At 40.0% G+C, this 14,404-nt stretch overlaps 1 protein-coding gene across 1 annotated transcript in view; it reads left to right on the top strand.

The window, feature by feature from the left end:
* The window catches only part of SLC16A12 (solute carrier family 16 member 12), a 97,930-nt gene extending 94,689 nt beyond the window's left edge, over positions 1-3,241 (top strand). The window contains exon 7 of the mRNA XM_049855929.1: positions 801-3,241. Within this exon, the coding sequence (XP_049711886.1) occupies positions 801-1,063 (263 nt within the window). The 3' untranslated portion in view covers positions 1,064-3,241. The remainder of the gene's footprint in view (positions 1-800) is intronic.
* Positions 3,242-14,404: the final 11,163 nt, after the last annotated feature.

Below are 14,404 nucleotides of genomic sequence, written 5' to 3'. Positions count from 1 at the left end.
ATGTGCCCCGATTTCTCTAAAAGCAGGATTAGATATTGAGATTAATTTGTTATAATAAGAAATAAAGAAATCTTTGGTTATAGGATTATGCCTTCTGAAGTTTACATTTGAACTTTTGTGATGGCTCCCAAGTCCTGATGTTCAATCTGGATGGTGTACAACCCTGGTGACGTAGTGGTTGAGTTATGGCTGCTAACCAAAATGTTAGCAGTTCAAAGCCACCAGGCATGCCTTGGAAACCCTACGGGGCAGTTCTACTCTGTCCTCATAGGGTTGTTATGAGTCGAAATTGACTCAATGGCAGTAGGTTTTTTTGGGGTATACAATGGCTGAATTCAACTGGAAATTTGAATTTTGTGCTTGGAAGCACTCCATGTTAATCCAGGGAGACAGTGTATGGGTGCTGGGAATACTATTACCATTTTCATGATTATCTTCTCTTAACAATCATCCCAGTTTCAGTAATTTTAATGATGCTATTTTTATCTTTTCTACCAGATGTCATGGAACTAATAATAATAACTAATATTTATTGTGCAATTAACAAGTATGTGATACTCTTCCAAGCACTTTACATAATTAGAACAATCAATTTACTTTACAAGGTTCCCTAGAAAATGAATGTATTTTTCTGTTGCTGCACAATATTTTTAGTGATCTGCTTTTTGTATCAAAATTATAATGGTGGTGCTAGTAATCTATTGTTGTCATCCTTACAAATTATTAGATTGGAAATGGATAAATGATTGAATTGTCAACTGAACAATATAATTTTGAATTTTGCTATTGTTTGTTAACAGGATGGCTGGTGGATACGACTGGAAGCTATACTGCAGCATTTCTTCTCTGTGGATTTTCAATGATATTTAGTTCTGTGTTGCTTGGTTTTGCAAGACTTGTAAAGAAGATGAAAAAAACTGAGCTGCGGTTCCTTGCCAAAGAATCTGATCCCAAGTTGCAGCTAAGGACCAATGGATCAGTGGCTTATTCTGTAGCAAGAGAACTAGATCAGAAGGATGGGGAATCTGTGGCTACAGCAGTGCCTGGTTACAACCCCACATAACCAATGGCCTTGAGCCTGGGAATCTTCAGGGCTGAGTGAGGTGGAGCCATTGGATTGCATTGTACATGTTTCTGAGCATTTTATTTTGGCAGAAGCATTGCCTAACAAGGAAATTAGTATTTTTCAGTTAACATGTTTCTAGGGGGAAATAGCAAATAACAAAGAAAGCTGGACTGGTCCAGAGTCTCTTCATATGGGGATATGTACTCATAATTGAATTCATCACATCTTTTGGGCAATGAGCATTGCTCCATGGGGAATATCAGGACACAGCTGATATAGATGTCAAAAACAAAATAACAACCAAACCCATTGCTGTAATTTGATTCCAACTCATAGCAACCCTATAGAGTAGAGCTGCCCCATAGGGTTTCCAAGGAGTAGCTGATGGATTCAAACTGCCAACATTTTGGTTAGCAGCCAAGCTCTTAACCACTGTGCCACCAGATCCGTAATTAGGGATAATGTAATTAGGGATAATGTCAATGCATTACCAAAGCAAGTGCCACTGGGCAGCAGCTTTGCTCTAAAGTCTTCACCCCTCAATCTTCCCTCCTCAGTTAGTAGGTAAATGAAAACATTGACATGTAGGTTTGCTTACCTTATGCTCTTGGATGTGGTGGTGGAGGGTGAAGATGCCAAACATTTTTAATGGTAGAGCTTCTCAGTAGGATCCTACGTAGGGTTGTCAAAGAATATTTTAGGTGCAGAATGAAAGTGACTGTCTTTGTTTTCTCTTACTCTGCTAACCAGCCCTTGCCTCTGCCAATGGGTATATACCACTTTGAGAATCCAAAGAATCATGGAATATCATGGTTGGGATAGATCTTAAAGTAAGTAAGATCTTCTATTTGAAATTCATCACTGGAAAATGAAAAGTCTTTTCCTAGGACTCCGTCCCAGGAGCTCATCTCTATTACTCTCTCATATCTACCCTAAATTTATTGGAACACACCCAAAAAAGCCCACGGCAAGTTTTCAGTCTTACCTGGAATGTTAACAACACCTAAACTTCCCATTTTTTTCTTTTTTTTTTTTTAAAAAAAAAGATGCTCTTATTTTAATAGCAGGCACATTCCTTTTGACATTCCTATTAGGAACAGAAAAATGTTGGCAGTATTCCAACTGGGCAGGAATTAAATTCTTGTATTGGTAGGTCTCTAGTAAAAAAATTTTTTTTTCTGATCAGACATTTAGGTTTATCATTATCCAAAACAGGACTTGGGGGTTTTACCTGAAAAATATTATCCTAGAGATAGTCTAAAGGTGAGATTCCTTTCATCTTATTGATTCCTGTTCTATGTCCACTGCTCTTCATCTCCTATGGACAATCATTAGAAACTTGATGGACTTTTTCAGTTGAATGAGAAGATTTCAGGGGATAACCTCTGAGAGAGGTTACTGCTCTCATTCATTCTAGCTTTGGTCAAGGGAAAGGGAGGAAAAAGTTAAGAAGGCTAGTGGTGTGATGCTTCTCAGTTTTCAGAACTCTTTCACATACTTTAATTCATTGGATTAGTTTACTCATTCCCAAGTACTCCAATTTCCAATGGTTTGGGATAATTTCTAAGTCTTCATATTGAAGAACTGGGCGTGGAGAGAGAAGAAGAAAGCCAAATCTGAACCTCCAAGAAATATTTCGACCCTGAAAGTCGCTATTCCCACTGTACCCAGAGAGGCATCACAATGTTCTGCCGGGAAAACACAGCAAAAACGAAGATCCTAAGCTGACTGGGCATGCTTGGCAAGAGTGCTTCCCTATAACTCGATTGTTTCATAAAATTATATGTCAATACATTATTTTCAGAATGACATTTTTTTTTAAATGGGAGAAACTATATTTCCTAGTTGTTTTCCAAAGAGAAATTTGAATGTTATCTGCTATCTTTTTATTTAGGTTAAGCCCATTTTACTTTGTCTTTTGCAATTAAAAAAATATTTTGAAAGTATCTGTGAAAGTCAAGGTTAAAATGAAGTTATATATGTTTGGAGTAGCACTTTACACTACATGTCATTTCTTGAATCTTCAAAATCTAAAGACTTGTTGAAATATAAATTGCTATAAATATTTTTTATCCATGTATTTTTCATAGTGGTGATCACAGAAAAGTCTATGTGGTTCTGCAGTATAATTTCTCTAAAGTATTATACATATTCATGAAAAATAAGCATAGAGATCAGAGCTTTTAAAGATTTATGTGAAAACATTTGTAATATTTTGATTTTATACTTATGTAAATTTGCATTTTTAGTTTCTATTTTGAAGCAAAATTTTTAGAACACCAGTAAGAAAAATGTAGATCTTAGAGTCTACCATTTTGTCTCTATACAAAATTTTACTGTTAAGGTTCCATGTGCCTATGCTGTTCATTTTCAAAACTGAGGGATTCAGGGAAATGATGTATTTTGTGGAATCAAGATCAAAACTGGTGGAAGGATTCTACGTCTCCAATATTTACTTATCCCTCTATAAGCTCTACTTTGGAATTGACTGAATAGAAAAGCAGAAAAAACTATCTAACCTTCATAGATATACTGTATCCTCAAGCCTTTTTTCCAGATTGTAATTTCATTACGAGATCAAATATTTATGTTAATATTTTCTTATTTCAAAAGCATAATAAAGACTTTATAGTCATGTGTTTGGACTTTAGACCCTGGGCAATGGGTTTGGACTGGATGGCAAGTGGGCCTGTCTAGATCGTACTAAGATATAGTTGGCATATACAGATATGGTAAGCAATCAAATAATTTACAAAAATCAAAGCCATTTATTGAGTACTTCCAATGTGCTAGCTACTGTGCTAAGAAATCTATATGCATTATCTCATTAAATCCTCATAACCTATATTATAAATCATTGCGTAGCTATGGGAACTGAGACATCAGGTCCGGTAGCTGGTGACTCAGTAGCCACTGTACTGCCTCTAGTGTGAAATCCTATAAAGCTAGGATGCTGTATGATGTTGGAGCTCACGCCCTTACCTTTGTGCCTATGTGGATTATCTTCTAACGTGGGTTCAGGAAGTCATTTGGAAAAAGGCCCTCCCTTGGGCACATAAAAATTCTTTGGATAATACTTTAATCTTCCTATACTGGAGGAAGATTCAAGATTGGAAATTTCCAAGAGCCTGGTTCTACCAATACCACTACCGCTAAGTGCTTTAATTTGCTGTTGATTGATACAGACTTCTCTTTGGGAACTTTTTCTTTTGGTTGCAGAGCACACACACAAAAAAACATGTTCCACCTTTCACATTACCAGAGTCAAATTTTCTCAGTCAGATGTTGGGTTCTTTCTGAGGTGCCTGCAGTATTGCCAGTGATGATGAAGATGGTAATGTCTGTCTGGCGTTCACCTTCCTTGTCCCAATAGGTCTAATTCAGAAACTGTTTATTGAAATAAAATGGTATGAATCCAGGATAGATACCTGAGTTTATCTTATTCTCATACTTCAACATTTGAGCTTCTTTCTCTTTTTTAAACTCCACCAAACAATAGATATTTATACATGTTACCAGAGCAGCTACGGATGAGAGAAGACTGGGCTTTTGTTTCATACCACTGAAAAGTATTTGATGAGAGGAGTTGAAAAGCATTAATAATGATAAAAGTCTGACATGTTAAGCATAACTTTTATTATGGAACTTTTTGTACATTTACAAAAGAAGAAAAATAAAGTGAACTTGATATGCCCATCTCCCAGCATCAACAACTGTCTGACCATTACCCACCCCCTTGATGACTCAAAGCCAAACCATACCCATTTCCATGAGTCGATTCTGACTCATAGTGACCCTATAAACCCCACTGCTGTTGAGTCCATTCCAACTCATAGAGACCCTATTAAAAAAAAAAAAAAAAAACAGTAAAACTGCCCCATAGGGTTTCCAGGGAGCGGCTGGAAGATTTGAACTGGGGACATTTTGGTTAACAACTGAATGCTTAACCACTATGCCACAAGCAGCGCCCCCTCACCCCCACCCCTTGATGAAGCAGTTTGAAATGTATTAATATGTTTCACTGTCTAGGAATAACTGAACTTGGCAAGAATAATTTGATCATGCTAGAGTGTGCCAGTGGTTAAGATCACCTATCAATAAGCCACATCATTAACTACAAAGCTGACTGGGGCCCCTTTCTTGTTAAGCCTGAATTTCTTTGGGTACCTGAATTGCAGGTTAAAGCTTTGCCTTTATCCTTGCTCCTCCCATTCCTGGTGTAGATCTATCTACCAGAAGCCTAGAGCAATGTCAAAGAAGTGAGAAGTGCTTTAGAATTCTGGATGAGAGGGATCATTATTAATCTTAATTGTTTAAGAGTTAGAGGCCTCTTCAAGGGGCCTGGGGCCTAGGATTGGTCTAAAATTAAATTTAAAAAGAATTTTATTTTTGAAGAGTTAATGGTTGGTCTACTTAAGATTTGAATTTACATTAAAATTAGCATTTTAAAATGCAGTCCTTTTACAGTTTTCCAGTACAATTGTTTCTTTTGTGATGGCAAATTGGGTCTTTTACCACTGCCAGATGTAATGATGGATGAAGAAGCTAAAGGTCCCCAGCCCTAGCAAAAGTGAAGACTTATTTTCATTCCTCGAGTTTGCCTTTGTAACAGGCTGGAGCAGGGTCTTGGCATGGGCCAGGGTGGGCAAGAGGCTGGGAGTAGGAGAAAGGGATGTGGGTAGACACTTTGTGTGGCTACCTGAAGTTCCAGCAGACGCCTAAGGCCAGGTCTTTGGAATCTGGGTCTCTACACTTGTCACTTCCTACCCAAGCAAAGGTGGAAGAATTTGGACATCTTCTGACTGTAGTTTCTACAGTTCAAACAGGGAAGGAGAAAACCTCTTTAGGATTATGAAACTTATAGGTCGGGTAGGAGTATTCAGCACCTGCAATGGAATATAGTCTATACTGTCTTGCAGGGTGTAGCTCCTGCCTAACTTCCAAACCTCAATTTGGGCTACACTTTCCCTTTCTCACTATATTCCAGTCGCTACGCTCATCTATCAGTTCCTCTAAGTACAAAACCGCCCCTTCCCACTTCCCATCTGGGGGCATTTTCTATACACTGATCCCTCTTTGCACTCATCTTTGGTTCACAGTTTAAATGTCAACTCTCTGGACAGTCCATCTGTAACCCCTGTCCCTGTTACTGGAATAAGGTTCTTGCCTCTCACTGGTCAAGAGTGAGCAGGTAAGGCACGTAGTTTTCCATAGAAGCAAAGCTTTATTGGAGAGGCTTGCAAGCGGAGACCAGGAGGGCCTAGAACAACACTTACCCTCATCTCACAGGACAAAACACAGGCCTGAGTTTTTAAAAGTTATTGGGTGGGAAAAGATTCATGTTTATTCATAGGCATAGGCGGGGATATGTTAACTAAGGTGAGTGTGCAGCAGCTTTCCAAGATGGCTCCCGTCCCAGAGGCCTCTGGGATTCGTAGCCCCGGGTTTGATTCCCTGGCTGGGGCTGTAACCCCGGTGGAAGGTGACACAGCAGTCACAGGTGGATGTTCTGTGCATGTCCCGGGGCCTGGTCTTCTGCAACTGCTTCTGAAACGCAATTTTAAAGAAGTTTGTGGGCTATTTTTAGATACCCTGCCCCATTGTTCTGGGGAATGGCTTTGTTTCTGTGCCCTGGCCCATTTCTTGTTATTTTGCAGATTTTGGGGCCCCTCTGTTCTCTGTCTTACTAAGTCTCTAGGTTCCACACTCAACCCCCTATTACCTCCCTTATAGTATAGTCTATTTCTCTTTTACTTGCTTCTCCTCTAACCACACCAGTCTCTTTGCTATTTCTCAAACAGGTACCCTTCGATCTCAGGGGTCTTTGCTCCCTGTCTTACCCCCATCTAAATTACATATCCCTACCTCAATGCATAACTCTATGGGGCAGCTCTACTCTGGCCTATAGGGTCGCTATGAGTCGGAATCGACTCGACGGCATTGGGTTTTTTGGGTTTACCTCACTGCATTATTTGTTCTTTTAGCACTCTGTCCTTTTCCTTCAAAGAACATATCTTAATTTTGATTATACATTCATTTGTGTGTTTATTTTCAAATTTCATCTTCCCCACAAAACTACAAGCTTCCTAAGGATAGGGATCATACCTGCCTTATTCACCATTTAGTCCCGGGTCTGAACACATAATAGGCACTCAATAAACACATGGTGAAAGAATAATTGAATGAAAAGAACAAATGAACAAATTAAAGAATGGATGAAGAAACTGTTAAAGAGAATTGTAACACAAGCATAGGATGCTGCTGATTGAAGAGTCGGGGTGCAAGTACGCATAAAATTGCTCTTGCACCCAGATTGGAAAGGATGCATTGCATGTTCCCAGTTCCTTGGGTCTAAAAGAACAGCTCAGAGAAGTGTAATGTAAACAGCCGGGGCTCCAGAGCACTGAGTATCATGGGGCAAGTTTGGGAAAGGGCACATAGGTGGCAAAGAGAAGAGCTGGTAGAAAGATATTAAATTACTAAAACTTTTGACTGGGGCCTGAATGTAAAATGGGTACCACTGTATTCAACCCAGAGGAGCTTAATTAAATAACTGTGTTGTGCTCAACATGGGAGAAAGATGTGGCAGTCTGCTCCTGTAAAGATGACAGCCTTGGAAATCCTGTGGAGCAGCTCTATTCTGTCCTTTAGGGCTGCTATGAGTTGGAATCGACTTGACAGCGGTGGGTTTGGTTTTGGTTTTGGGGCTGTGCTCAAATGCGTGGTAGGCCTAGGAATGGGGCACTGCTCACACAAGGGAGCCCTGGAACATTGGGAAAACGGGGGGCGGTGCAGTGGTTAAGTGCTATGGCTGCTAAACAAAGGGTTGGCAGTTCGAATTCGCCAGGCGCTCCTTGGAAACTCTATGGGGCAGTTCTACTCTGTCCTATAGGGTCGCTATGAGTCGGAATCGACTCGATGGCACTGGGTTTGGTTTTTGGTTTTTCATATGCCCCATGCATGAAGAGATGTGGTTTCACTTATAGGCACCACATGGGCTGCTTTTACGTTAAACCTCTACGGCAGGGTTTGGCCAGGTGCAGAAGTCCCTGACTGGAGTCTTTTTCCCAGTCCTATTGCTGGCTTCGAAATCACAGGGCATCACTGAAAATAAGACAGCATACTGGCAGGACATTTATAAGAGCTGGTGATAGGAGTTAATCAACAACTGTCTACGTGAATACCTCCTGGGAATCTGACATCATGTTAAATATGGCAGGGAGTTCAAAAGATACACAGAACCCCCTCTATGATCTCCTTTACTGCCTAGTTGGTAAACTGAAACAAATGAGAACAACACCAAGAAGTTGTTAATGCAGACTTTGGGGATTAAGAGAGGAAGAATTCACTATAGACTGGAGTAATTTGAAGCTTTTCCAGGGATTCAGGAGATGGAATTGAATCTGTTGGAAATCAGCCCCTACTCTATTCAAGGGAAGAGGTCGGGAGTGGGAGAAAGGAGTGTAGGACAGTTGCTTTGTGTAGCTACCTGAGGTTCCAGCAGACACCTAAGGCCAATGAGGAACCAAGCACAAGTTGATACGGTGTTCTGGTAACCGGGGACTCATAAAGGTGTCTGGGACCAATGGTAAAAGAAGCACTGGGGACGCAGTGCTTAGGCTGCTAACCAAAAGGCTGGCAGTTTGAACTCGCCAGCCACTCTGCAAGAGAAAGATGTGACAGTCTACTTCCGTAATGATTACAATCTCGGAAACCCTCTGGGGTGGTTCTACTCTGTCCTATGGGTCACTGTGAGTTGGAATCAACTACAGGGCAACGAACCGGGCTTTTAGGGGATGCATTTGACTTCCTTAAGCTGAAAGCAGAAATTTTCAGGGGGTGGGGTGGGGCATGAGTTATACTTAAATGTTCACTTCTCAGCTGTAAAAACCCTGGTGGCGTAGTGGTTGAATGTTACGGCTGCTAACCAAAGGGTCAGCAGTTGGAATCCATGAGGCGCTCCTTGGAAACTCCATGGGGCAGTTCTACTCTATGAGTTGGAATCAACTCAACAGCACTGGGTTTGGTTTTTGTGGTTTTCAACTCTAAAAAGGAATCATTTGTAAGTTTTCTTTAAAAGTCCATCGTTTAAAAGGTTATTTTACCTTTGACTTGTTATGTAGCACTGCCATCTGCTGGAACTAGTAAGAACACCTCCAGGAAGTTCATTGTGGAAGTTCATTGTTAGTCGCCATCTAATTGGCTCTACTCATGGCACCCCCATATACAACAGAATGAAACATTGCCCAGTCCTGTGCCATCTTCACGATTGTTGGTGTGTGCAAGTCCATTGTTGTGGTTATTGAGTAATGCCTTCCAGCGTAGGGGGCTCATCTTCCAGCACTCTGTCGGACAATGTTCTGTTGGGATCCACAAGGTTTTCATTGGCTAATTTTTGGAAGTAGATTGCCAGTCCTTTTTTCCTAGCCTGTCTTAGTCTGGAAGTTCCTCTGAAACCTGCCCACTATGCATGACCCTGCTGGTATTTGAAATACCAATGACATAGATTCCAGCATCATAGCAATATGCAAGCCACCACAGTACAACAAACTGACAGATGGGTGGTGGTGGAAGTTTACGGCACCTCCAATTGTAGTCACCTGGACAAGGCTAGCCTTAGAATAAACATTAAAGTTTGCTGTTGTTTCCTCCTTTTCCCCACTCCACCCACTGCTTATTACCCATTCCACATTTACTCTCTTCCTCTAGTAAGTACAATTACACTATGTTGCATTTTTCAGCATTTTGATTGCCTAGGGTGGCGCAAATGGTTAGGTGCTCAACTACTAAATGAAAAGTTAGCTGTTGGAACCCACCCGGAGGTGGCTCAGAAGTAAGGCTTGGGGATCTGCTTCCAAAAGGTCATGGCCTTGAAACCCTATGGAGTGCAGTTCTACTCTGCACATATGGGGTCGTCATGAGTCAGAAACTAACAACAGGTCAGTTCTCTATGTGGTGTATCAAAGTTAATATGAACAGTGATTTTGATTGACCTGACTAGGGACAGCCCTTGGTAAAATTTACATAAAAAATTTCTTTGTATTGAGCCCTCTGCCTTTCTTGGGAACCCAGACGACCATCCTGGGTTCCACTATGGTTCTCCATTTTCAGCCCTACTAATGTTGTTAATTGATTTGGTGTGAATTGATATATGATTAGGTTAAAACGTGAAACACAGAATCTCAAACATATCAGAAGCCAAATTTTGGAAAATGCTGAAACCAAATAATATAGGGGAGTGGGTTCTGTGTCGATTTGAAAACATAAAACATCTGCCTATTATACATCACCAGTTGCCAGCAAGTCATTCCTGACTCATGGCAACCCCATGGGTGTGAGACTAAAACTGTGCTCCATAAAGTTTTCAATGGCTGAGTTTTGGAGAGTAGATCTCCAGGCCTTTCTTCCAAGTGCTTCTGAGTGGGCTGGAACCTTCAACCTTGCCATTAGCGGCTGAGTGATCTAATCATTTGCACCATCCAGGGATTCCATGCTTATTTTGTTGTTGTAAAATGCCGTGGGTGGAGTCAGTTCCGACTCATAGCAACCCCATGTACAACAGAATGAAACACTGCCCGGTCCTGTGCCACCTGACAATATCTTCTCCAGTGACATTTTTGCCTCTTATGCCCGTGCAAGCTGGACAATGAATAAAGAAGACTGAAGAAGAATTGACACCTTTGAATTGTGGCGTTGGCAAAGAATATTGAATATACCATAGACTGCCAAAAGGATGAACAAATCTGTCTTCGAAAAGTACAACCAGAATGCTTCTTAGAAGCAAGGTTGGTGAGATTATGTCTCACATACTTTGGACATGTTGTCAGGAGGGATCAGTCCCTGGAGAAGGACATCATGCTCGGTGAAGTCCAGGGTCAGCGGAAAAGAGGAAGACCCTCAATGAGATGGACTGACACAGTGGCTGCAACAATGGGCTGAAGCATAGCAATGTGAGGATGGCGCAGAACTAGGCAGTATTTCGTTCTGTTGTACATAGCGTCCCTGTGAGTTGGAACAAACTTGATGGTACCTAACAACAGCAACACAAATAACGACAAATTTAGTGATTGAATTCACTTTAGTGTAATTCCTGTGAAATTGTAAGGGGATACTGTTTGTAACTACAATTGCCTTCAAAGGGGAGTGGATCATGTTAAAATGAAAGACCCTTTTGTTAAACTAAGCAATTTGATGAATTTGGTTATGCATAGGTAAGTCTGTGACTAAGGGGATAGGAGTTAAGAGAGAACTGACCTGGATTTGCTTAAGAAAAATGGAGGACTTGGTTTTTGTTTCAAAGTTAGAAGAGTAGAGACAGGGAAAGAGGAAGGCCCAGAAAATGTCAAGAGATAGGAATATGAGGAAATGGTTGAGGGTTTTTCCTCCTTCCCTGGTTTTTCTCTTTCTCTTCTTTCTTTTCTCCTAAAAAAAACAGGGATTATCTAATATTAAGTTTTAAGTTGTTCAAATTCTGTGGTAGATACTTCTGTCTCCTGAAGCTTTCTCAGTGAAGTGTTTTTATATACAAATGACTTGTAAATAGTTTTTGGTTATTGTTTTTTTCCTTTTAATTGTATCTGCCAGTTAAGGTTTAACATGATACAACAAATGTTATTGGTTATAAGTAGAAACTCCATCAAATGGGGGTAGTGCTCCTGAGCCAGGAGTCAGATAAAGAAATTATAGTCCACAAATCAGCTGTAAAATCTTAATAAGTCACATCACCAATCTGGGCTCCAATTTTCTACTCCATAAAGTTGGTTGGAGCAGGCATTTTCTCGGGTTTTACCTGGTTCCAAAATTCTGTGGGTCTATAAAGTTTTTTTTATATAAAGTTATTCTTGAACTGAGGTAATGTGCAACTTTACTCATTTATAGAAGAATAAAACCAGTTGCCATCTAGTTGACTCCAAGTCATGGTGACCCCATGTGTGTCAGAGTAGAAGTGTGCTCCACAGGGTTTTCAATGATTATTTGTACATAGAACGCCAGGCTTTCTTCTGAGGTCCCTTTGAGTGGACTGAACCACCAACCTTCCCATTAGCACTGGAGCATATTAACTGTATGCACTACCCTGGGACTCCTATGTGGAGGGGAGAAAAGCATTGATTCAAACCTATCAATTCTTGGTGTTTTGGGCTGCCAGTATCCAACACCAATTTTCTGGATTATCCTATCCCAGCACCATGTGCTTCCAGAGAAGTCAACTTTTTCCCCAATCCTAGCTCTCCAGGCCAGCTATGTAGGCCAGAATGAACCAATGAGCATGATACCTTCCTCCCTAGCCATGGTGATCGATTTGAGAATGGGCATGTGACTTAAGATGGTCCAATCAGACTGCAGACCTGGACTTTTCTTGGATGGTTGGTAGAAGAGATATAAATAGGAATAAGAGAGCATGTGGCAGCCATCATAGGACCACAAAAGCAAGCTTTCTCAGAATGGAGCCAAATTTGATAAATTAAAGCTGGGAAGTAGAGAAAGCGGCTGCTTCCTGGTCACACTCCTGAAAACTACAAGATTTACTTCTTGTTGTTGTTACTGCTTTAAAGCCTTTTTGAGTTGGGTTTTCTGTTATCAGTTCTGTTTTCTGCAGTGAATAGCATTTTATACACAAACTTTTCCTAAACAACTTCTTTAAGAGGTATGGCTAATCTGAATTGAGCCCAGCAACCAAGTGACAAAGACAGAAATTTCAGTGTCAAAAAGCCAAGTGCTCGGGTATGGGATGTGAAAGAAGTGCCTTAAAATGACAGGTGTGGAAAAACCTACACATGCGAGTAGGTACAAAATGGACAGCTTGATTTTGGCTACATTAATAAAAGTACAATTCACGAAAAAATCTTTCTCCCACAATCCTAAAACCTCACCTTTTGTATTGAGTTGAGCACAAACCATTAGCAAATAATAAAGACAACCTGGAGAAAATTCAAAATGACCATGAGGGGGAGGAGGCTCAATTATGTCTTGAGGGGACAGGGTGAAAGATATTAGAATGTTTAACTTAAGTCTCAGGGGATCTAGGACAATTGTTCTCAAATACTTTAAGACTCAAATATGTCTTAAGGGGACAGGGTAAAAGATAATAGAATGTTTAACTTAAAAGAAGTCTCAGGGGATCTAGGACAATTGTTTTCAAATACTTTAAGGCATGTGTATTGGACATTTGGCTTTTGGCTGCTCAGCATCACTGGACTCTTAGTAATAGCCTCTGATGGGTGTTTGAGACTCACCTATCCCATCAAATTTATTGGAAACTAGCGCTACTGCTGTACTACTGAATTATATCAGCCATTACATTCCTATTTTTGCTTAGCTCAGTTTGAGCTGGGTTTTCTGCCATTTGCAATCAGAAGTTCTGATACAAGCCGTCACTTTTAAAAGGATTAGATTTTGAGGTCCCTAAAGATTTTTTTTTTTTTTTTTTAAAGATAAATGTGTACCCACTGCCCTCGAGTTGATTCCAACTCAGCAACTCCACAGGGTTTCCAAGGCTGTAGGACATCTCTTCGGAAGCAGACTGCCACATCTTTCTCCCACAGAACTACTGGTGGTTTCGAACCGCTGACCTTTCAGGTAGCAGTCAAGTGCCTTAAACACTGTGCTAACAGGGCTCCTTAAAAAGATGTGTACAGTTCAGGCCAAAAGTCTTCTGTTAAATTGAAAGAACAAATTTCTAAGGATAAGGGCTATCAGAAGATGAAATTATCTATTTAGGAAGATAATTCAAGCTTTAAGTTCTGATGGTTAACTAAGTTTGGTAAACTATGAGGTCTTTTTCAATCCCCAAAAGCTATGAAGTTATCTCTAAATAGTCCTAAATTTTAGGAGAGCAAGCACAATTATTGACAAAATTTCAAGTTATTATAGACATGTTTATTTTAATATTTGATAGAGTTGTATTCTTCATATGCTAATTCTATACTTTCTTAGTATAACTTCTTACGTAGTTCAATGTTTTACTATCTAGTGAAATTTAAAGTCATTTAATAGGCCTTGACGCCTACTATTATTTTAAATATACAGGATTTATAGTTGTATCTTTGATATGGCTGTTTTGATAACTGTATTTTATTGTGTGTGTAGTCACTAGTTGGGAACATAATATTCTTAATTATAACATTATTCCCAATGAGGGAAAAAAATGACCTGCTTCACTAGGTAATACCCTAAAATATTTACTGCAAAAAGGGGTAAATTCTTCTACTGAGAGGTCAGAACTTCAGTCGTGAATTTTTGAAATTCTTGAATAAAAATCATTTTCTTTCCTGTATCTCCTCCTTAAATCAACAGATGAAACAAGCAAAATAACCAAAAACAGCAGGGACTTAAACAAAA

The sequence above is a fragment of the Elephas maximus genome, chromosome 16 (assembly GCF_024166365.1).
Source record: "Elephas maximus indicus isolate mEleMax1 chromosome 16, mEleMax1 primary haplotype, whole genome shotgun sequence".
NCBI classification, from domain to species: Eukaryota; Metazoa; Chordata; class Mammalia; order Proboscidea; family Elephantidae; genus Elephas; species Elephas maximus.
The sequence above is the reverse complement of the archived record's forward strand: the minus strand, read 5'-3'. Positions and strand labels throughout refer to the sequence as shown.